The 15,149-nt window shown below is 42.2% G+C and overlaps 1 protein-coding gene across 1 annotated transcript; it reads left to right on the top strand.

The window, feature by feature from the left end:
* The first annotated feature begins 2,613 nt into the window (after positions 1 to 2,613).
* Positions 2,614 to 13,610, top strand: DPT (dermatopontin). Its single transcript, XM_010187558.1, has 2 exons — positions 2,614 to 2,912; positions 13,481 to 13,610. The coding sequence occupies exons 1-2, from the start codon at positions 2,614 to 2,616 to the stop codon at positions 13,608 to 13,610; spliced, it is 429 nt and encodes a 142-aa protein (XP_010185860.1).
* The last annotated feature ends 1,539 nt before the right edge of the window (positions 13,611 to 15,149 follow it).

The following is a 15,149-nucleotide window of genomic DNA, read 5'->3' as shown; positions in this document are numbered from 1 at the left end:
AGAAACAAAATTCACATGTGCACGCTATTGTCTTTTTTTCAACCTTTACAGGAATTTTCAAATCACAGTTCCTCCTACTCACAAATACCGCCCTTCTCCAAGGTGACTGAAAACCATCACATCTCTCCTGTAAGAAATTCTGTTCACTTCTGTCTTTATACAGTAGCAGAAGGAAGCATGAGATTTGATATTAAAAGTTCCCGGAAAGCATTGGATCCAGAGGCACAGAACTGCAGATTTTCAGGCAGTCCCTGGCTAGGACATGTCTGCACTGCCACGATAGCTACAGGGAGTTGTAGCTCCACATCTCTCATGTTTGCTGTCTTCCCTGCACAGCTGTTTCCCCCAGCCAAGCCACTTCTTGATCACAGCGCAGCATGGAAGTGCCACCCTGGGATCCACTAATGGGGATCAGGCAGAGTAGACTGTATGTAGGAAGTGACAACAAACACCTCGAAGCTTCACATGCATGTCAAAGGTAGATAAAGGAAGGCTTGCCCTACTCTCCTTAGAGCCCTCCTCCCCTTTTCATACCCTTTTGCTCCTGATTTTTTGTGGGTTACATGAGGACTTCCTTCCAAGGAATGGTGCTTACAAAGGGTTATATGAGGTGAAGATCATATATATATGATAATGCGATGCTTCCTGCTAAAATGTCTTCCAGAATGCCTCTCAGGCACATACAGCAGTGTGCAGTGCACCCAGATGTTGACTACGTGTCTCAGGAAGTAAGAGGGAAAAAACATACACTGTTAAGTGAGCTGAAAAACTCATGTGAGATGGTGCAGTTCAAGTCTGCATTCTGGTGCTCATTGGATAACTATAGTTTTTTTCATCTTAAATGTCTTCTCTCTTTAGACTTTGGCTACCTGTGTCCCCTGCTGTTACGCAAGATCTAGAGGAGGGCAGCTCCAAGGAAAGGGCTGCTCTGTGCTGTCTCCGTAGCCCTCTTCCTCAGGCATCTGGGGCTGGATCTGCACTGGCTGTGAGCAAGGACATCTGAGATATTGCTGCATTGTGCTCCTCGCAAAGAGTTCAACCCCCACTTACAATTTAGTCAAACAAGGCTCTGCTAAAAAAACCCAAACCAAACCAAAACAAAAACAACAACAAAAAAAACCCATCACCCCAAAAACCACAACACAACACAACAAAACAAAACCACTAGCTAAAGGCCTGGTTGATGAGGCTGATGGCAACTTTTGTGATCTGGGGCTGGTTAGTAAAAGCAACTGCATGCTGGGATGCTTATGCTCCTGCAAAGGAGCAACCAGGCATGATGGGTTTGGAGATCCCCAGAGAAGAGCAAGTCCACTGTTACCCACCACAAATCTTTTTTCTGATAATATCAGCAACAAAATAAAGCTCAAACACTTTTTTTTCCCTTGTGCATGACCGAAATGGGGAAGAGGGGTAGTGAAAAGTGTGGATAAACATGCAGCAAGAAACAGTCCCTGGCTCCTTTGCAGTGATTTTACTGGAAGAGACAGAATCTGAACCTGGAGCCAATCCAAGGGTCACACATTTCACTAGAAACACAGCATAGGCAACATACACATATGTAGACTATGTTAGCTTGACTTTGGGCTGTCTTAACTTATTAAAACATCCTGAAGTCTCACAGCTTTCTGCAGGTCAAGCACACAGCAAGTAATGTAACCGTTCCACACTCTCCTGAATAGCGTGATTTCCTTCTAAAGAAATTATCTGAGAATGTGGCACATAAACACATTTTTAAGTGGCAAGCCAAGTTCAGAATTTGCAGCACAGCAGTTTCTCAGCAGTAGCACTATGTTTCTAGCCCATGATAAATGCAAGGTAGTTTAAAAGGCCTTGCTCAGACACATGCAGCTTATCTCATTGTAACCTGCTTTTGTGTTTTATCCTCACATTAAAACATCTGCCGAGTCCACAGTTGCACAGTGTTCACACACAGTTATAGCAAAATCAGTTCTGCATGGAAGAAGCTGATACTCTGCTTCTCAGGGTGGGCTGTTTCCACGCCAAGCCAACATCTCAAGCAATTTGGGCTCCACCTTCCCTCTAACCAAGCCAAATAAAAATGTCAAAAGGATTTTTTTAGAATAGGAGTACTGAATTCCCCCACCTTACTCAATTCCCTTCTTTCTAGAGACTGGCAAAATCATGTCACACATATTTAGGGAAAAGAGGGTGGGCAGACACATACATGATCACATTTTGTTGCATGTTATTAATGATGGAAAATGGTGACTTTGAATAGAGCTTTAATTTCAAATAAAGCAGTTTTCAAACTACTTTTTCAAACTGCTGTTGAGGATAAAAGTGAGATGTCTGTGACAGTTGTACTACAATGTGCATCTTGCTCTATAGAGTTGCTCTGCAGCAAGGGATCACAGATGGTTTGTGGTGGTGGGAAGACCTCGATCCGAAGGCCTGCAGACTTACTACACTTGCAGAATTCCACCTTAAAAGCAATTGGACGTGCGCGTAACTCGGAGAAGGTTTGCTAAGCAATGACACATTGCACTTGGATCAGAAAGCATAACATCTGGAAGCCAAATGTTAGAAGCGATATAAAAGGGCCAGCCCAACAAACCAGTGGGGCATTTCCACGCCAGGAACATCCTCAGGATGGACCTGATCCTTCTCTGTGTACTCCTGCCTCTGGTGACTGTGGCATGGGGCCAGTACGGTGACTATTATTATGGTCCCTACAACTACGGAGATAACGATGAATGGGTCAACGTATACCGCCAGGGTTTCAACTTCCAGTGCCCCCACGGGCAGGTGATTGTGGCCGTCAGGAGTGTTTTCAGCAAGAAGGAAGGCTCCGACAGGCTGTGGAACTACGCCTGCATGCCGGCAGCCCAGAGCCTCGGTGAGCCGACAGAGTGCTGGTGGGAAGAGATCAACAGGGCAGGAACCGAATGGTAGGATACCCCTAACCACCCCCAGAGGGCACAGCCCTGATACCCCCTGTGCAAAGCGGGTGCTAATGCTGCAGTCAGAGCAATGCAAAGGCAGATTAATGCCATCATAACCAGCGGCTTCACTGTCTGGGACTCATTACAGGATGCATGCATGTGAGGTGATCAGCATCACATTTGTCTTGTCTTGTAGCAATTTCTTGTTGGAGGGTCTCAGTGTGCTTTAGAAATGCCGTGTTGTTCGGTCACTCACAGCCTCAACTGCAAAGTGGTTCGGTTTTTCTATTGTTGTTTCACAAATACGGGAAATGAGACATGAACCTTTGAAAGGCCATAAACTGAATCAGTGACTAAACGGGGGAACAAATTGTAAAACTCCTCACTCTGACCTCCTGCTTTTATCACTAGAAAAAAAAATCTTCTCTGTATTGTACTGGCTTTTCTCTGTGTTTTTGTTGCTAAGCTTTTTTGGCTTAGGCCCAGTCAAAGAATGTTTTCTAGTCATGCTGGTACTACAAAAGCCAAAAATCCACACTAACGAGTTATCATGGTGGCATATATACACATGATAAAGACAGCAGAAGATCATGTTAATTCCCTGACACAGTCACTTTTGGTTAACTAAATGTTATATTATCCATCAACCTCAGAGGCAAAGGCAATCAACATTTTATGGCCACAACAATTTCTGGAAATATCTATGGTGTTTCTTGTTAGGCAGCACATATCTGGCATTTAATTATCTTCTGATTTTTTCATGAAATACAAAACAGAGTTTTGGAAAATTCTGAGTCTGAAATATTATTTGGATAGAATAAAATGAATGCAAGAGTATTTTCAAATACTTGAAATGGTTTTGCTCCAGAAATTGTAATGTGATTTTGGTAGATTTCCAGTTATACTGGAACAGGTTCACAACAAATGTGAAACTTCTGCTTTTTAAATGATTCAAAATTTTGTTCTGAATTATTCATACTCTTTCATTTACCACGTGATACATTCCTACGGCTGATGCAATTGCTAAGGAAGAAATGATTGACCCTATACTTAATTTTGGAATAGGAACTGAAAAGAAAGTGAGAGGGCTGCAAAACAGATAGAAATACTGGTGATAATACTGGATGACTTCATTTTTTTATACATTGATGCAATTTCTACTTAATGCATAGTAATTTTGAATCAGACCTTTCTACTGATCAAAATAAAATGATTATTCTCTTTCTAAAAATCCCTGGCAGCAATTTCTCAAGTTCACTACTCACAAAAATGGTACTGTGCAAGTCTGTACAGAACATCTTCTTCTGCTAACCATGGGGCCACATTCATCACCATGCTCCATATGCATGACTACATCCACAGTGTAATATCTGACTCTGATTTCCTTCACGTCTTAAAACAATCTTGCCACTTTGCTGTCTTTCTTGCCTACATTTTTTCCTATTGCCAACCCTATGTTTCCTCCAAGTGTCCTTCGTTTCCAATGCCTTTTTTCTGTGTTTAACTCTCTTTCTTTCCTAGCTTTTGGAGTTATTTTCCTAGCTTTGGAGCTATTTTTTGAGTTATAGAATGGTTTGGATCAGAAGGGACCTTAAAGATCACCTAGTCCAACGCACCTGCCATGGGCAGGGACATCTCCCACTAGACCAGGTTGCTCAAATCCCTGTCCAACCTGGCCTTGAACACTTCCAGGGATGGGGTATCCACAATTTTAGTTATTTCTTTAGCTCACCTTAATAGTCCAACATCCTTACATTTACCTGTCTTCTCTGTATGGGGCTCCTTCTTTCTTTCTTCTATCTATTTTTAGGGAAGGGGGAATACACTGAAGTGCTTAGGGAACACATACTCTTTTGCAAAGGTGAACTTGTGCTCCTGATGACTTGGGCTATTTCTGTACAACATCCTCATGTCAGCTGATATAGCACTTTGCAAGACTCGCTAGTCCATTCCCCGTGGTGGTGGGACAGACTATAGTACTACTTCTTTGAGTCTGCCTCACGGGGTGTCTTGTCTCACCTTGCACATCACATCCAGGGACACTGAATGGCTTGTACCACCAATAACTACAGAGCTGCCAAGTTTTTGCTAAAATTTAAGCTACTTTTCCTCTGAAGTCATTGAGGCTTCTTATTCCTTGCTCTACCTTTACTGAGTAATGAGAACAAGCACACTCCATCCTTTGTAAAATCTCCTTCACTTACTAATAGGTAGCAGCTATGCCTTTCTCTCACTCACTCACCTTCACCCATGCTTTTGTTTTCAAGCTGAACATGTCTCCATTCCTCTAGTTCTTCTTTGGAAGTTTTATATCTCAGCATTCCTAAGCAAGAGCTGATCATATGTACAGCTCTCCTCTGAATTCCCTCCAGTTTCTCACCCATGCCCTGGAAACTCTAGTCTGACCAAAAAATGACCTCTCATAAATACTATCTGTGGTGTTTCACAAATCACCATTCCTGACTATTGTGCAGCTGCACAACAGAGACAAGCACAAGAGAAGTTTCTTTAGAAAAGACAACAAACCAAGAAAACCTTTAGAAAGAAAATGAAGTGGGAATAAAAACCAGAGAGAAGAAAGAGTCTTCAACTCATTATTTTCTTTGGCCATTAGCACTTGGGGTGAAATGGCAGAAATGGATGTAAGGAATGTAGGGATGGGGCATTTAGGGAGATTAGACAGCAGCAAGGAACCATCGGCAAAGCTGGTTTAGGTAAGTTTGCTTCCTAGACTAATACTAGGTATTATATAGACTTCTAGGATTAAACCCTTAAGACTGCATCTTACAGATATGAAAAAAAATTCAGCAGAAAGAGGGCAACAACACAAATCCACATTAAGCATCTAATCATGATGCCTAATTTATGACCTCTGCTCCCTTCTAGAGTCAATGGAGAGAAACAGGTACTCTAAAACCCGCCTTCTGGGGCATCCATCACTCTCCCAAAGCAGACTCATGAGGACCAATCACCTCTGACAGTTGCCAAGAATTACGTACTGGCATTTCAGAATACACCTGTCTTAATAAATACATCCCTGAAGTTAAGCACATGTGTACGTGCACTTCTGAAGAGAGCATGCTCTTCTATGTTTTGTTGAACAGATGTGAGAAAACTCTGAATATAGCAAGTTTCACCTCGGGTAAATATTTCACCAGCTAAGAAGAGGTAACATCTGAGTGACTGCAGGTGAGACTGTTCTTCACTGCTTCACTGAATACTACAGAGTTGTCTCTACAGACCACTCTTTGAACATGGTACTTAAGAAAAAGTATTTTTCTTGCCTGAAAGTACCAAAGAACAGGGATCAAACAAACAAATGAACAAAAGCTTGCAATGAAAGATAAGCAACTTTTCCTTCCAGGAAAAAATGTTTGTTTTACACCACATAATACAGATGGAACCATGCCATATCCCAAATAAACTCCCAGTTACCCATAAGGCACAAAGCAGAAACATGTCCAGCCAAGTGGTACTTAATGCATGTTTATTGCCTCTTTTCCTTGTTTAGACTTCTGAGCAAATGTTTGGATGGGACTTGGAAAAAACAGATATCTAGATTCCCCCTTCCCGGTCCCATTCTCACTCTACTTTGCCTTTTCTTTAAGTGCACAAACACACACACACATGTACACGCACAGATCCTTCAACTATGCGCACAACCCTACTTTCCACAAACGAGGTGCAAAGACAGACTCATGAGCAAAGGAAGCATCTGCAGGAGCCTTCTTTTCAGGCACTGGCAGCACACCCTGGTACATCTGCAAGGAACTGGTTTTGTTCTCAATCTCTGACCAAGTCTCAAATCTGGGGCTGTATTACCCAAACCCAGTAATCAAGCTGCCCTTTCAAAATGTTCCCATTTGTGCTAACTACACAAACAAGTTAATTTTCTCCAAAGCCCTACGTTTATGTTAAAGGGAGTGTGCTACAAGCTCTGAGCACAGCTGCAATGGACTGAGTCCAGTGGGAGCATCTAAGGAGAAGAGAGGTGTTTCTATAGATAGGGAGGCCTTTTCAGTGTTTGTCAGGAGGAAATCAACAGGCTGATTAGGGCCTTGCCTTCCCTTTGGGTGGGGAGGTGAAAGAAAATCATCACTGACCCCTAAATGAAGGAAAAAGATAGTTGAAGATGATAGTGGTATTGCCTTTGGCTTGTGGAAGTCATGACAACATTTCTCCCCACCTCACACCAGATAGTGGAGACTCCTTGTAGAAGTAGCCATTGGAGACTGGCATGGCCTAATCAAACATGGAAAAGTCATTCCCTTCATCTGAATGGCAGTGTTTCAAGCGTCCTGAGCCTGCCCTCAGTCACTTATCCCTCCCCACTCATCTGCTACAGAGTGACCATTAAATTAGCTTTCATCATGCAACTAACCAAGCTATAAAGAGGAGGCCACTCCACAAAAATAACTCAGGAGAGCAGGACAGGGTCTCCCCTCCTCAGCTGTACCAAAAGCAATTAAAGCTTTGGATACTGAAAGTAACAAGGCTTTGGTGGAACAGCACTCCAGGAAAATAGTGTATCTAATGTCTCACTAAAAAATGCCTCCCACGCTCTAACTGTGGCTGCGTGAGGTTAGACCACCTCTCTATGTATGCACTCCAGGGAGGACTGCAAATCACACCACACACAGCACACAGCGCTGTTTCTGTTGGGTTAGTTTGCCATGTCTGGCAGATCTCCATAATATATAGATCCATTCTGCTGTGACAGGCTGTAGAGAGATAGCTTTAAAGTAATTAACAATGCAAGCTTTACAAGAGCCATCTGCTCTACAGCAAAACAGTAGGATTTTTTTGAAGTATACAGAATGACAGTCTCAGGTTACCTAGTTATAAGGAACAAATTGTTCCTAATGCAGCATGATCCAGTGATGACTGAGCTGTGTGTCACAGTCTGCCCATTTCCAGAGAGCTTCAGGGAGTGCGACCTGGTCAGCATGGCAGGGGCTCAATGCAGGCTCTATCAGCACCACTTACTGGATTGGACTTGGACCTCCCTGAGCAGATTTGTAGTGAACAAGTTTCCTCTTAGGGTTGTCATCCTCAGAACAACACACTGCTCAGGCTAATGCCTGATGTATCTGAGGGACAGAGGGCCTCAGAGACAGGTTTACATCTCAGCACCGGCATTAGACAGGGCAAAACACTCTGGGGCTTTATCTATCAAAGAGTAAAAATAAGATGTAGGCATAATTATTAAAAGTTGCCACAACTGGTGCCATTGCTCAAAACAATTATGCTGTTGCAAGCAATACTTGCCTTCAGTCTGGCAAGCAACTGTTGAGTCAGTGAGGTACTCTCTTGGTCCCTGAGGCTCTATCGATGTTTGCAAATAATGTGGCACAATTTAAGTGGATCTGTAGAGTAAAACAGTTTGTACATGGAAGCAAAATCCACATACACATTTTGAGTGGGTTTGTTTCAAATTAGCTCTAGTTTGTTCTCACTTGGTGAACAAGGAAAGCAGTCCTGACCATAACTAAACTTGTAACATGGATGCATACTTTGGTTGCTTGCAGTAAGTCAGCAGTACAACACTCATTAACCAGATCAGAAGAAGGTTCAGCAAAAGAGAGGCTTTCCACAGCAATTGCAGCAGGACACGGAAAGTCTCAGCTAGTGTATCCCTGTTACTACACAAAACTCCACCCAAAGTAAGGCTGTATAGTTTACTCACTTCCTATGAAACACTTCAGTCATTTCCAACAGATGTAATGAGGAAAGGGCAACTCCCCATTCAACAGCACCTGACCCTTACCACCACTAATCTTCCCACTCCTCCATCTACCAGACAGCTCACCTCCTCTTCCCCTATTACCAGATCCAAAAGGCAACTTTTCATGCATCACAACTTGAGCCAACTAGAAAAACAGACCAAACCAGCCACTGCCAAGTTTAATCCCATGCAGACACAGCTGGTTTCTCATACTCTTCTGCATTCCCCTAAGAGGTATCTTGCTTTCCTCCTAGCAATGTCAGGATTTCATAAGGAGAACCCAGTGACATTAATTCTGAATACTGAATTATCCTCTGTAACAAAATTGCTACGGAGGGTCTAGTGTAAAAGGTATTTTTTTTTTACTTGGCCATAAATCAAAGGTTTTATTCCTTATACTGGTTTGCAGAATTTACTGTGACAGGAGTAGTGAATTCAACAGAGAAGAAAGAAATCCTCACATATTAAGTGTTGGTTTTAGATTAGTTAGTGTATAAAGCATCTGACTAAAAAGGTGTGTGGGAAGGGGTTGTTTGTTTCCCTTGAAGAATTACTTTCTGCTTGTAGGAAAGAGGCCAACTGAGAAAAGGAAAGAGAAGAAGAGGTTTTATATGAGCTCACAAAGAAGCACTCCAATGTCAAAGTGAATCTATTCATTTTTTGAGGAATATCTGGATTTGACTGGAAAAATAGAAAGATAACAGGAAAAAAGCTTGTGTTATCTCAAAGCTAAAAAAAAGTACTTCAATGCCACTATTATCTTTTTTTTTTTCTGAAGCCAATATTGAGCTGGAATAACACATTGCAGGACTTTGTGCATATGAGACAGAAATAGAGAGGATGAAGTGAACATCAGCTTAGAAGTATATTCCAAATTTTACTCTGAATGTTTTTAAAATAGAATGGCAATTTAATTATAAGACAGGAGTTATGTCCAGTTATAATCTCCATTTAAGAATTTTTAAAGGCAACTCCAAATATAAATATATATATATATATATACACACACATATGGATATATTTTTTAAAACAAACTTTTAATGAGAAGATAGAATCAGGATAAAAAATAACCAAACCTTACTAAAGTTCCATGCCCAAATATGTATGCATGTAAACATCACTGTGTTATGTTAGCTAGATTTTTTTTCAATCCACTATAGAGAGAAGGGTCCACCACTGATGTCTCCCTCAAGATGAATCTTACCATACAAACTGGAGTGTATTACTATAGGTGTCAAGAAAATAAAAACTGCTGTAGGGGAAAGAGAGCAGGAAAGAGGACAGGACTTTCCAGACTGAATGTGAGCAGGTGTGGAGAGAAAAGAAGAAGGAAAGATCTCCCGCAAAGACAAGTATGAGCAAGAATACCAGGTGCTGATCGCTAGGGATGGGAAATTGCAAGAAAATGCTGAGCCTCAGAGAGAAAGTGTAAAGGAGCAGGAGGAACTAAATGATCCCATTTAATTCGCCTAGGCAATAGAGCTAGAATATTTCCCAGGACTTGAGCTGTGGAAATGTATGTAACTGGGAAGGGGGAGCCAGAATAAGATGGAGAGACACAGGTTTGGTTCTACTTTACACAGATTAATGCAGAAAAGTGCTCATCTTGCAACAGGTACAATGATTCCTTGTATTTCTGTGTATCAACCTTTCTTCCTTCAGGATAACACCAATCATCTGCTGTTATCCAATATGTTTACACAGAGACTTAGCCATATGTTCCCATGGCTTATGTGCCAAAAACCAGAGCAACTTCCTATCAAAGTCCTGCTCAAATGCTCTGAGTGAAAGCCAAGCTGCCTTAATTGGTGTGATATCATAGTAACTCAGAGTCCCCATCATTACTTAACTCCGAAGGTCCTCGGAAGAGTCTCACAAAGCACACCAAGTACGTGTGGCCCCAGCAATGTGAGAGATGCAGAGATACAAACAAATGTAAATAATCTTGTCTGAACAACAGCAATCAGTGGAAGGGACGTATGGAAGAGACCCCTGCTTCCAAGGAGGAAGCTGAAAGTTAGGCAGAAAAATTCATCCCTGCACTGGTCAAAATACATCAGTTTTTCAGCTTCTGTATACAAATACTTGAGCCTAACACTTTGCTTGCACTAACACCTGTATGTACAAGTGAATGACTTTCCAAACACCAAAGTCTGCTAACAAAGTGTTTTCTCTTCTGGGAACTCCAGACTCAATAAAATAAACTATGAATGAAAGTATGGGAAATTTTTGGTATTTGTTAAACATAGTTCTGAAATTGTCTTTTGAATACATCAATGTATTTGATTTTATGGTATTGCAAGGTAAGTTTGCTACAGCTCTAGGCTGCCAGTTTTCCTTGATGAAGTAAAAAGAAGAAAAAAGGAAATGGAAGAATGGAAGAAAATTGTCATTTCTCCAATAGGAAAACAATGAGGTTAGGAGGGTGCCTGAGAGAACGAGCATTCCACAGTTGAGTTAATCTGTTAGCTATCTGTTTTCACACTCTCCTTGTCTTTAGTCTCAAAGAAGCAAGTTATTCAAACTGATTATCACTTGAATTACTTTGGGTATCAGTGTCCAGATGCTTGTAGGGTGTGCAGAAAGAGAAGCATATATCTGCGTGCTTGGAGACAGTGATATATATGTATGTCAGAATTACAGAGTACACAGAAAGCATGAAGCAGGAGATTTTTCTTTTGAAAATCCCATCATAAAATCTATGTGAGTCATAATTTCATAACATCTGAGTCTCAGTTTTCCTCATGTAATCATTATCAAATCATGATTTCACCACAAGCCTATAATGTTTTTAATTAAGAGTGCCTTCTCCTGGAGACAGGTAATTGAGATAGATTTTTTTTTTTAAAGAAATTGCTGAACTTCTTTTATAAAGGAGTTTCTAAGGCTTTTTTTTTGTGGAGAAGTAGTCAAGAAAAATAAGTCCAGTGAATCCCAAATGCTCAAATACCAACAAAGATAAAAGTATTAATGGACTATTTTGAAGTCAGTCTCATAATTTGTAAACAGTTGAGAATGTCATCACCAGAACAATTGTCTTGCCTGTTTAGGATACTGGAATCACAGAATCATTAAGGTTGGAAGAGACCTCTAAGATCATCAAGCCCAACCGTCGACCCAACACCACCATGACCACTAAACCATGTCCTGAAGTGCCACATCCACAAGCTTCTTGAACACCTCCAGGGATCGTGACTCCACCACCTCCCTGGGCAGCCTGCTCCAGTGTTTGACCACTCTTTCAGTAAAGATTTTTTTCCTAATATCCAATCTATATCTCCCCTGGTGCAACTTGAGGCCATTTCCTCTTCTTCTGTCACTAGTTACATGGAAGAAGAGACCGACTCTCACCACAGCCTCCTTTCAGGTAGTTGTAGAGAGAGACAAGGTCTCCCCTCGGTCTCCTCTTCTCCAGACTAAACAACCCCAGCTCCCTCAGCCGCTCCTCATAAGACTTGTGCTTCAGACCCTCACCAGCTTCATTGCCCTTCTCTGGTCATGCTCCAGTGCCTCAATGTCCCTCTTGTAGTGAGAGGCCCAAAACTGAGCACAGTATTCAAGGTGCAGCCTCACCAGTGCCAAGTACAGTGGGATGATCAATTCTCTAGTCCTGCTGGCCACACTATTTCTGATGCAGGCCAGGATGCTGTTGGCCTTCTTGGCCGCAAGGGCACACTGCTGGCTCATGTTCAGTCAGCTGTCAACCAATACCCCCAGGTCCTTCTCCTCCAGGCTCTCCAGCCACTCCTCCCCAAGCCTGTAGCACTGCATGGGGTTGTTGTGACCCAAGTGCAGGAACTGGCACTTGGCCTTGTTGAACTTCATGCAATTGGCCCCAGCCCATTGATCCAACCTGTCCAGGTCCCTCTGCAGAGCCTTCTTACCCTCAGGCAGATCAACACTCCCTCCCAATTTGGTGTCATCTGCAAACTTACTGAGGGAGCACTCAGTCCCCTCATCCAGATCATTGATAAAGATGTTAAACAGGACTGGCCTCAAAACCAAGCCCTGGGGAACACCACTTGTGACTGGTTGCCAACTGGATTTAGTTCCGTTCGCCCCAGCTCTCTGTGCTCGGCTGTTCAGCCAGTTTTTAACCCAGCAAAGCAAAGAGCCACCAGCTCCTCTAGGAGAATGCTGTGGGAGACTGCATTGAAGGCTTTACTAAAGTCCAGATAGACAACATCCACAGCCTTTCCTTCATCCACGAGGCAGGTCACCTGATCACAGAAGGAGATCAGGTTGGTCAGGCAGGACCTGTCTTTCATGAACCTATGCTAGCTTGGCCTGATCCTCTGTTTGTCCTTCTTGTGCTGTGTGAGCGCACTCAAGATGAACCGCTCCATAATCTTCCCTGGTACCAAGGTCAGGCTGACAGGCCTGTAGTTCCCCAGATCCTCCTTCTGGCCTTTCTTGTAGATGGGTGTCACACTGGCAAGCTTCCAGTCATCTGGGACCTCCCCGGTTAGCCAGGACTGCTGATAAATGGTGGAGAGTGGTTTGGCAAGCTTTTCTGCCAGCTCTCTCAGTACTCTCAGGTGGATCCCATCTGGCCCCATAGACTTGTGAGTGTTCAGGTGGCATAGCTTGTCATTAATGATTAAATACTTAAAAACAGTTTAAATAGTTTTAAGTGTAACACAAATGTGAAGACATTATTAGTTAACTACTGATGCTTTCATATATAAAATGGTTACTCAATACATAGCAAGTGCATATAGTGCTTCTCAGTATAAAGCCAAGCCCTCAGCTTCTACCTTGAATGAATATTTTTAATGTTGTTTTCAGAAATATTTGAAACTATCAGGGAACTTAGTATGTTTTCCTTATGCATTCTCTTCTTTCTTAGGTATCAAACCTGCTCAAACAATGGGCTGGTGGCTGGTTTCCAGAGTCAGTATTTTCCATCTGTGCTTGACCGTGAATGGCAATTTTACTGCTGCCGCTATAGCCGGAGATGCCCATATTCATGCTGGTGAGTACAAGTAGAAACCAAACCTGTTAGCCTCTTTTCCCCAGCAGTCCCTATTGAATATCTTCAGTCATTTGGCCTGTCAAAAACCTTGTCTGAGAAAAAATTAACTGTGTTTTATGGGGCTAAGCAAGTTATTTCCAGTCTGGTAACATGATTCTTGAGGATGTATTGCTAAGGGAAGAGAATGAGGGCACAGCTACACTTACAGTGCAATGCAGTGAGTAGCCCTAAACAAAGAGGTGTGGGTACCAGCAGCAGCCTAGCTATGCTGGAAACAATGACAGAAGTCTCCAAAGTGAAACAACATTTCAATGGTGATGATACAGCTCCCACTATAAATCCAGCACATTTAAGGAGTAAGAGCACCTCTGCACTATGCAATTGTGCCACAATGACTTACAGGAGTTAACTTACTACCAGTTACCTCAGAAAAAATATCCTCTGGCTGACAACTTGAGATTTTTGTATTTGCAGTGCATACAGCTTGCTCTCTTTCTCAAGGCTGTTTGAAGACCAAAGTCAAAATGAGCTACTGATCATAGTCCAAAGCTTAGAAAAGGTGGCCTCACCTCAACACAGTTTCACAACTAGTTCTGGCAACCTCACAGAGTCTATGGAAAAAGGAGGTACACATCCTGAGCTTCTCTGTATCCCCAGGCATGGTTTCTGTAAATTGAGATGGAAGCACAGTAGCATATTGTGTAGAGAAAGCTCATACAGCTCCTGTCCATACTGTGTAACAGAACTCATGATTTTATGCTCCAGGGCTATTAATCCAGTTATTCTCACTGATACAAAGAATAACCAACCTTGAGGGAAAAAAAAAATAAATCAAGAAAATAGAAAAAAAAATCTCTGCTTGAATCTTTGTTTCCATAACTCAGCTTTGAAGTAAACTTACCACTGAGATGCATACAAACTCATTATATGTCCATTGGTCTTACATGTCTGGCTGGCTACTGGCCAAACACAACAGCAGTACCTTGCTTTGCATCCTTTGGTCTCTTTGCAGCCAGGAGGAAAACATTTTTTTTTTAATTATTTTTTTAAGTATTGTAAATGACAGGAACTCTGTAACAAAGCCTTTGAACATTCTTCTGCACCCCTTTCCAGCCTACACAGTCCATGGATGTTCTTTGCCTTGAGTTTTATTTATTTACATACCTGCCCAGGCTCTTCCTCTGAAGGAAACTCACTCCAATTTTTAAGCGGTTCTTCCAGTTTCTCTTACTCCTCTAATACTGCATGTATTTTCAGAGAGACAACAGAAATCTTCTCTGACCTCTTGTGTTGCTCACAGTTCTGCTTCCCTTAGACATCATCCTGACAACTGGGAACAGCTTTGTCTCTGCCTTGCAAATTGCCATTCAGAGCAATGCAAATCCTAATACAAATGTTTGGGGTTACCAATGTCTTGGGTTTTCATCCCAGCTGGACATGGCCTCCTGTGCTGCCTTTCTATTTCCAACAGTGACAATGCTCCATTTTTATGCTTGGAAAATAATGCCGTATGCAGTTCAGCTCCTACTGTCTTTTAATGCAG

Source organism: Mesitornis unicolor, unplaced genomic scaffold (assembly GCF_000695765.1).
Source record: "Mesitornis unicolor isolate BGI_N332 unplaced genomic scaffold, ASM69576v1 scaffold40396, whole genome shotgun sequence".
Taxonomy (NCBI): domain Eukaryota; kingdom Metazoa; phylum Chordata; class Aves; order Mesitornithiformes; family Mesitornithidae; genus Mesitornis; species Mesitornis unicolor.
This window is presented reverse-complemented; position numbering and strand designations above follow the sequence as displayed.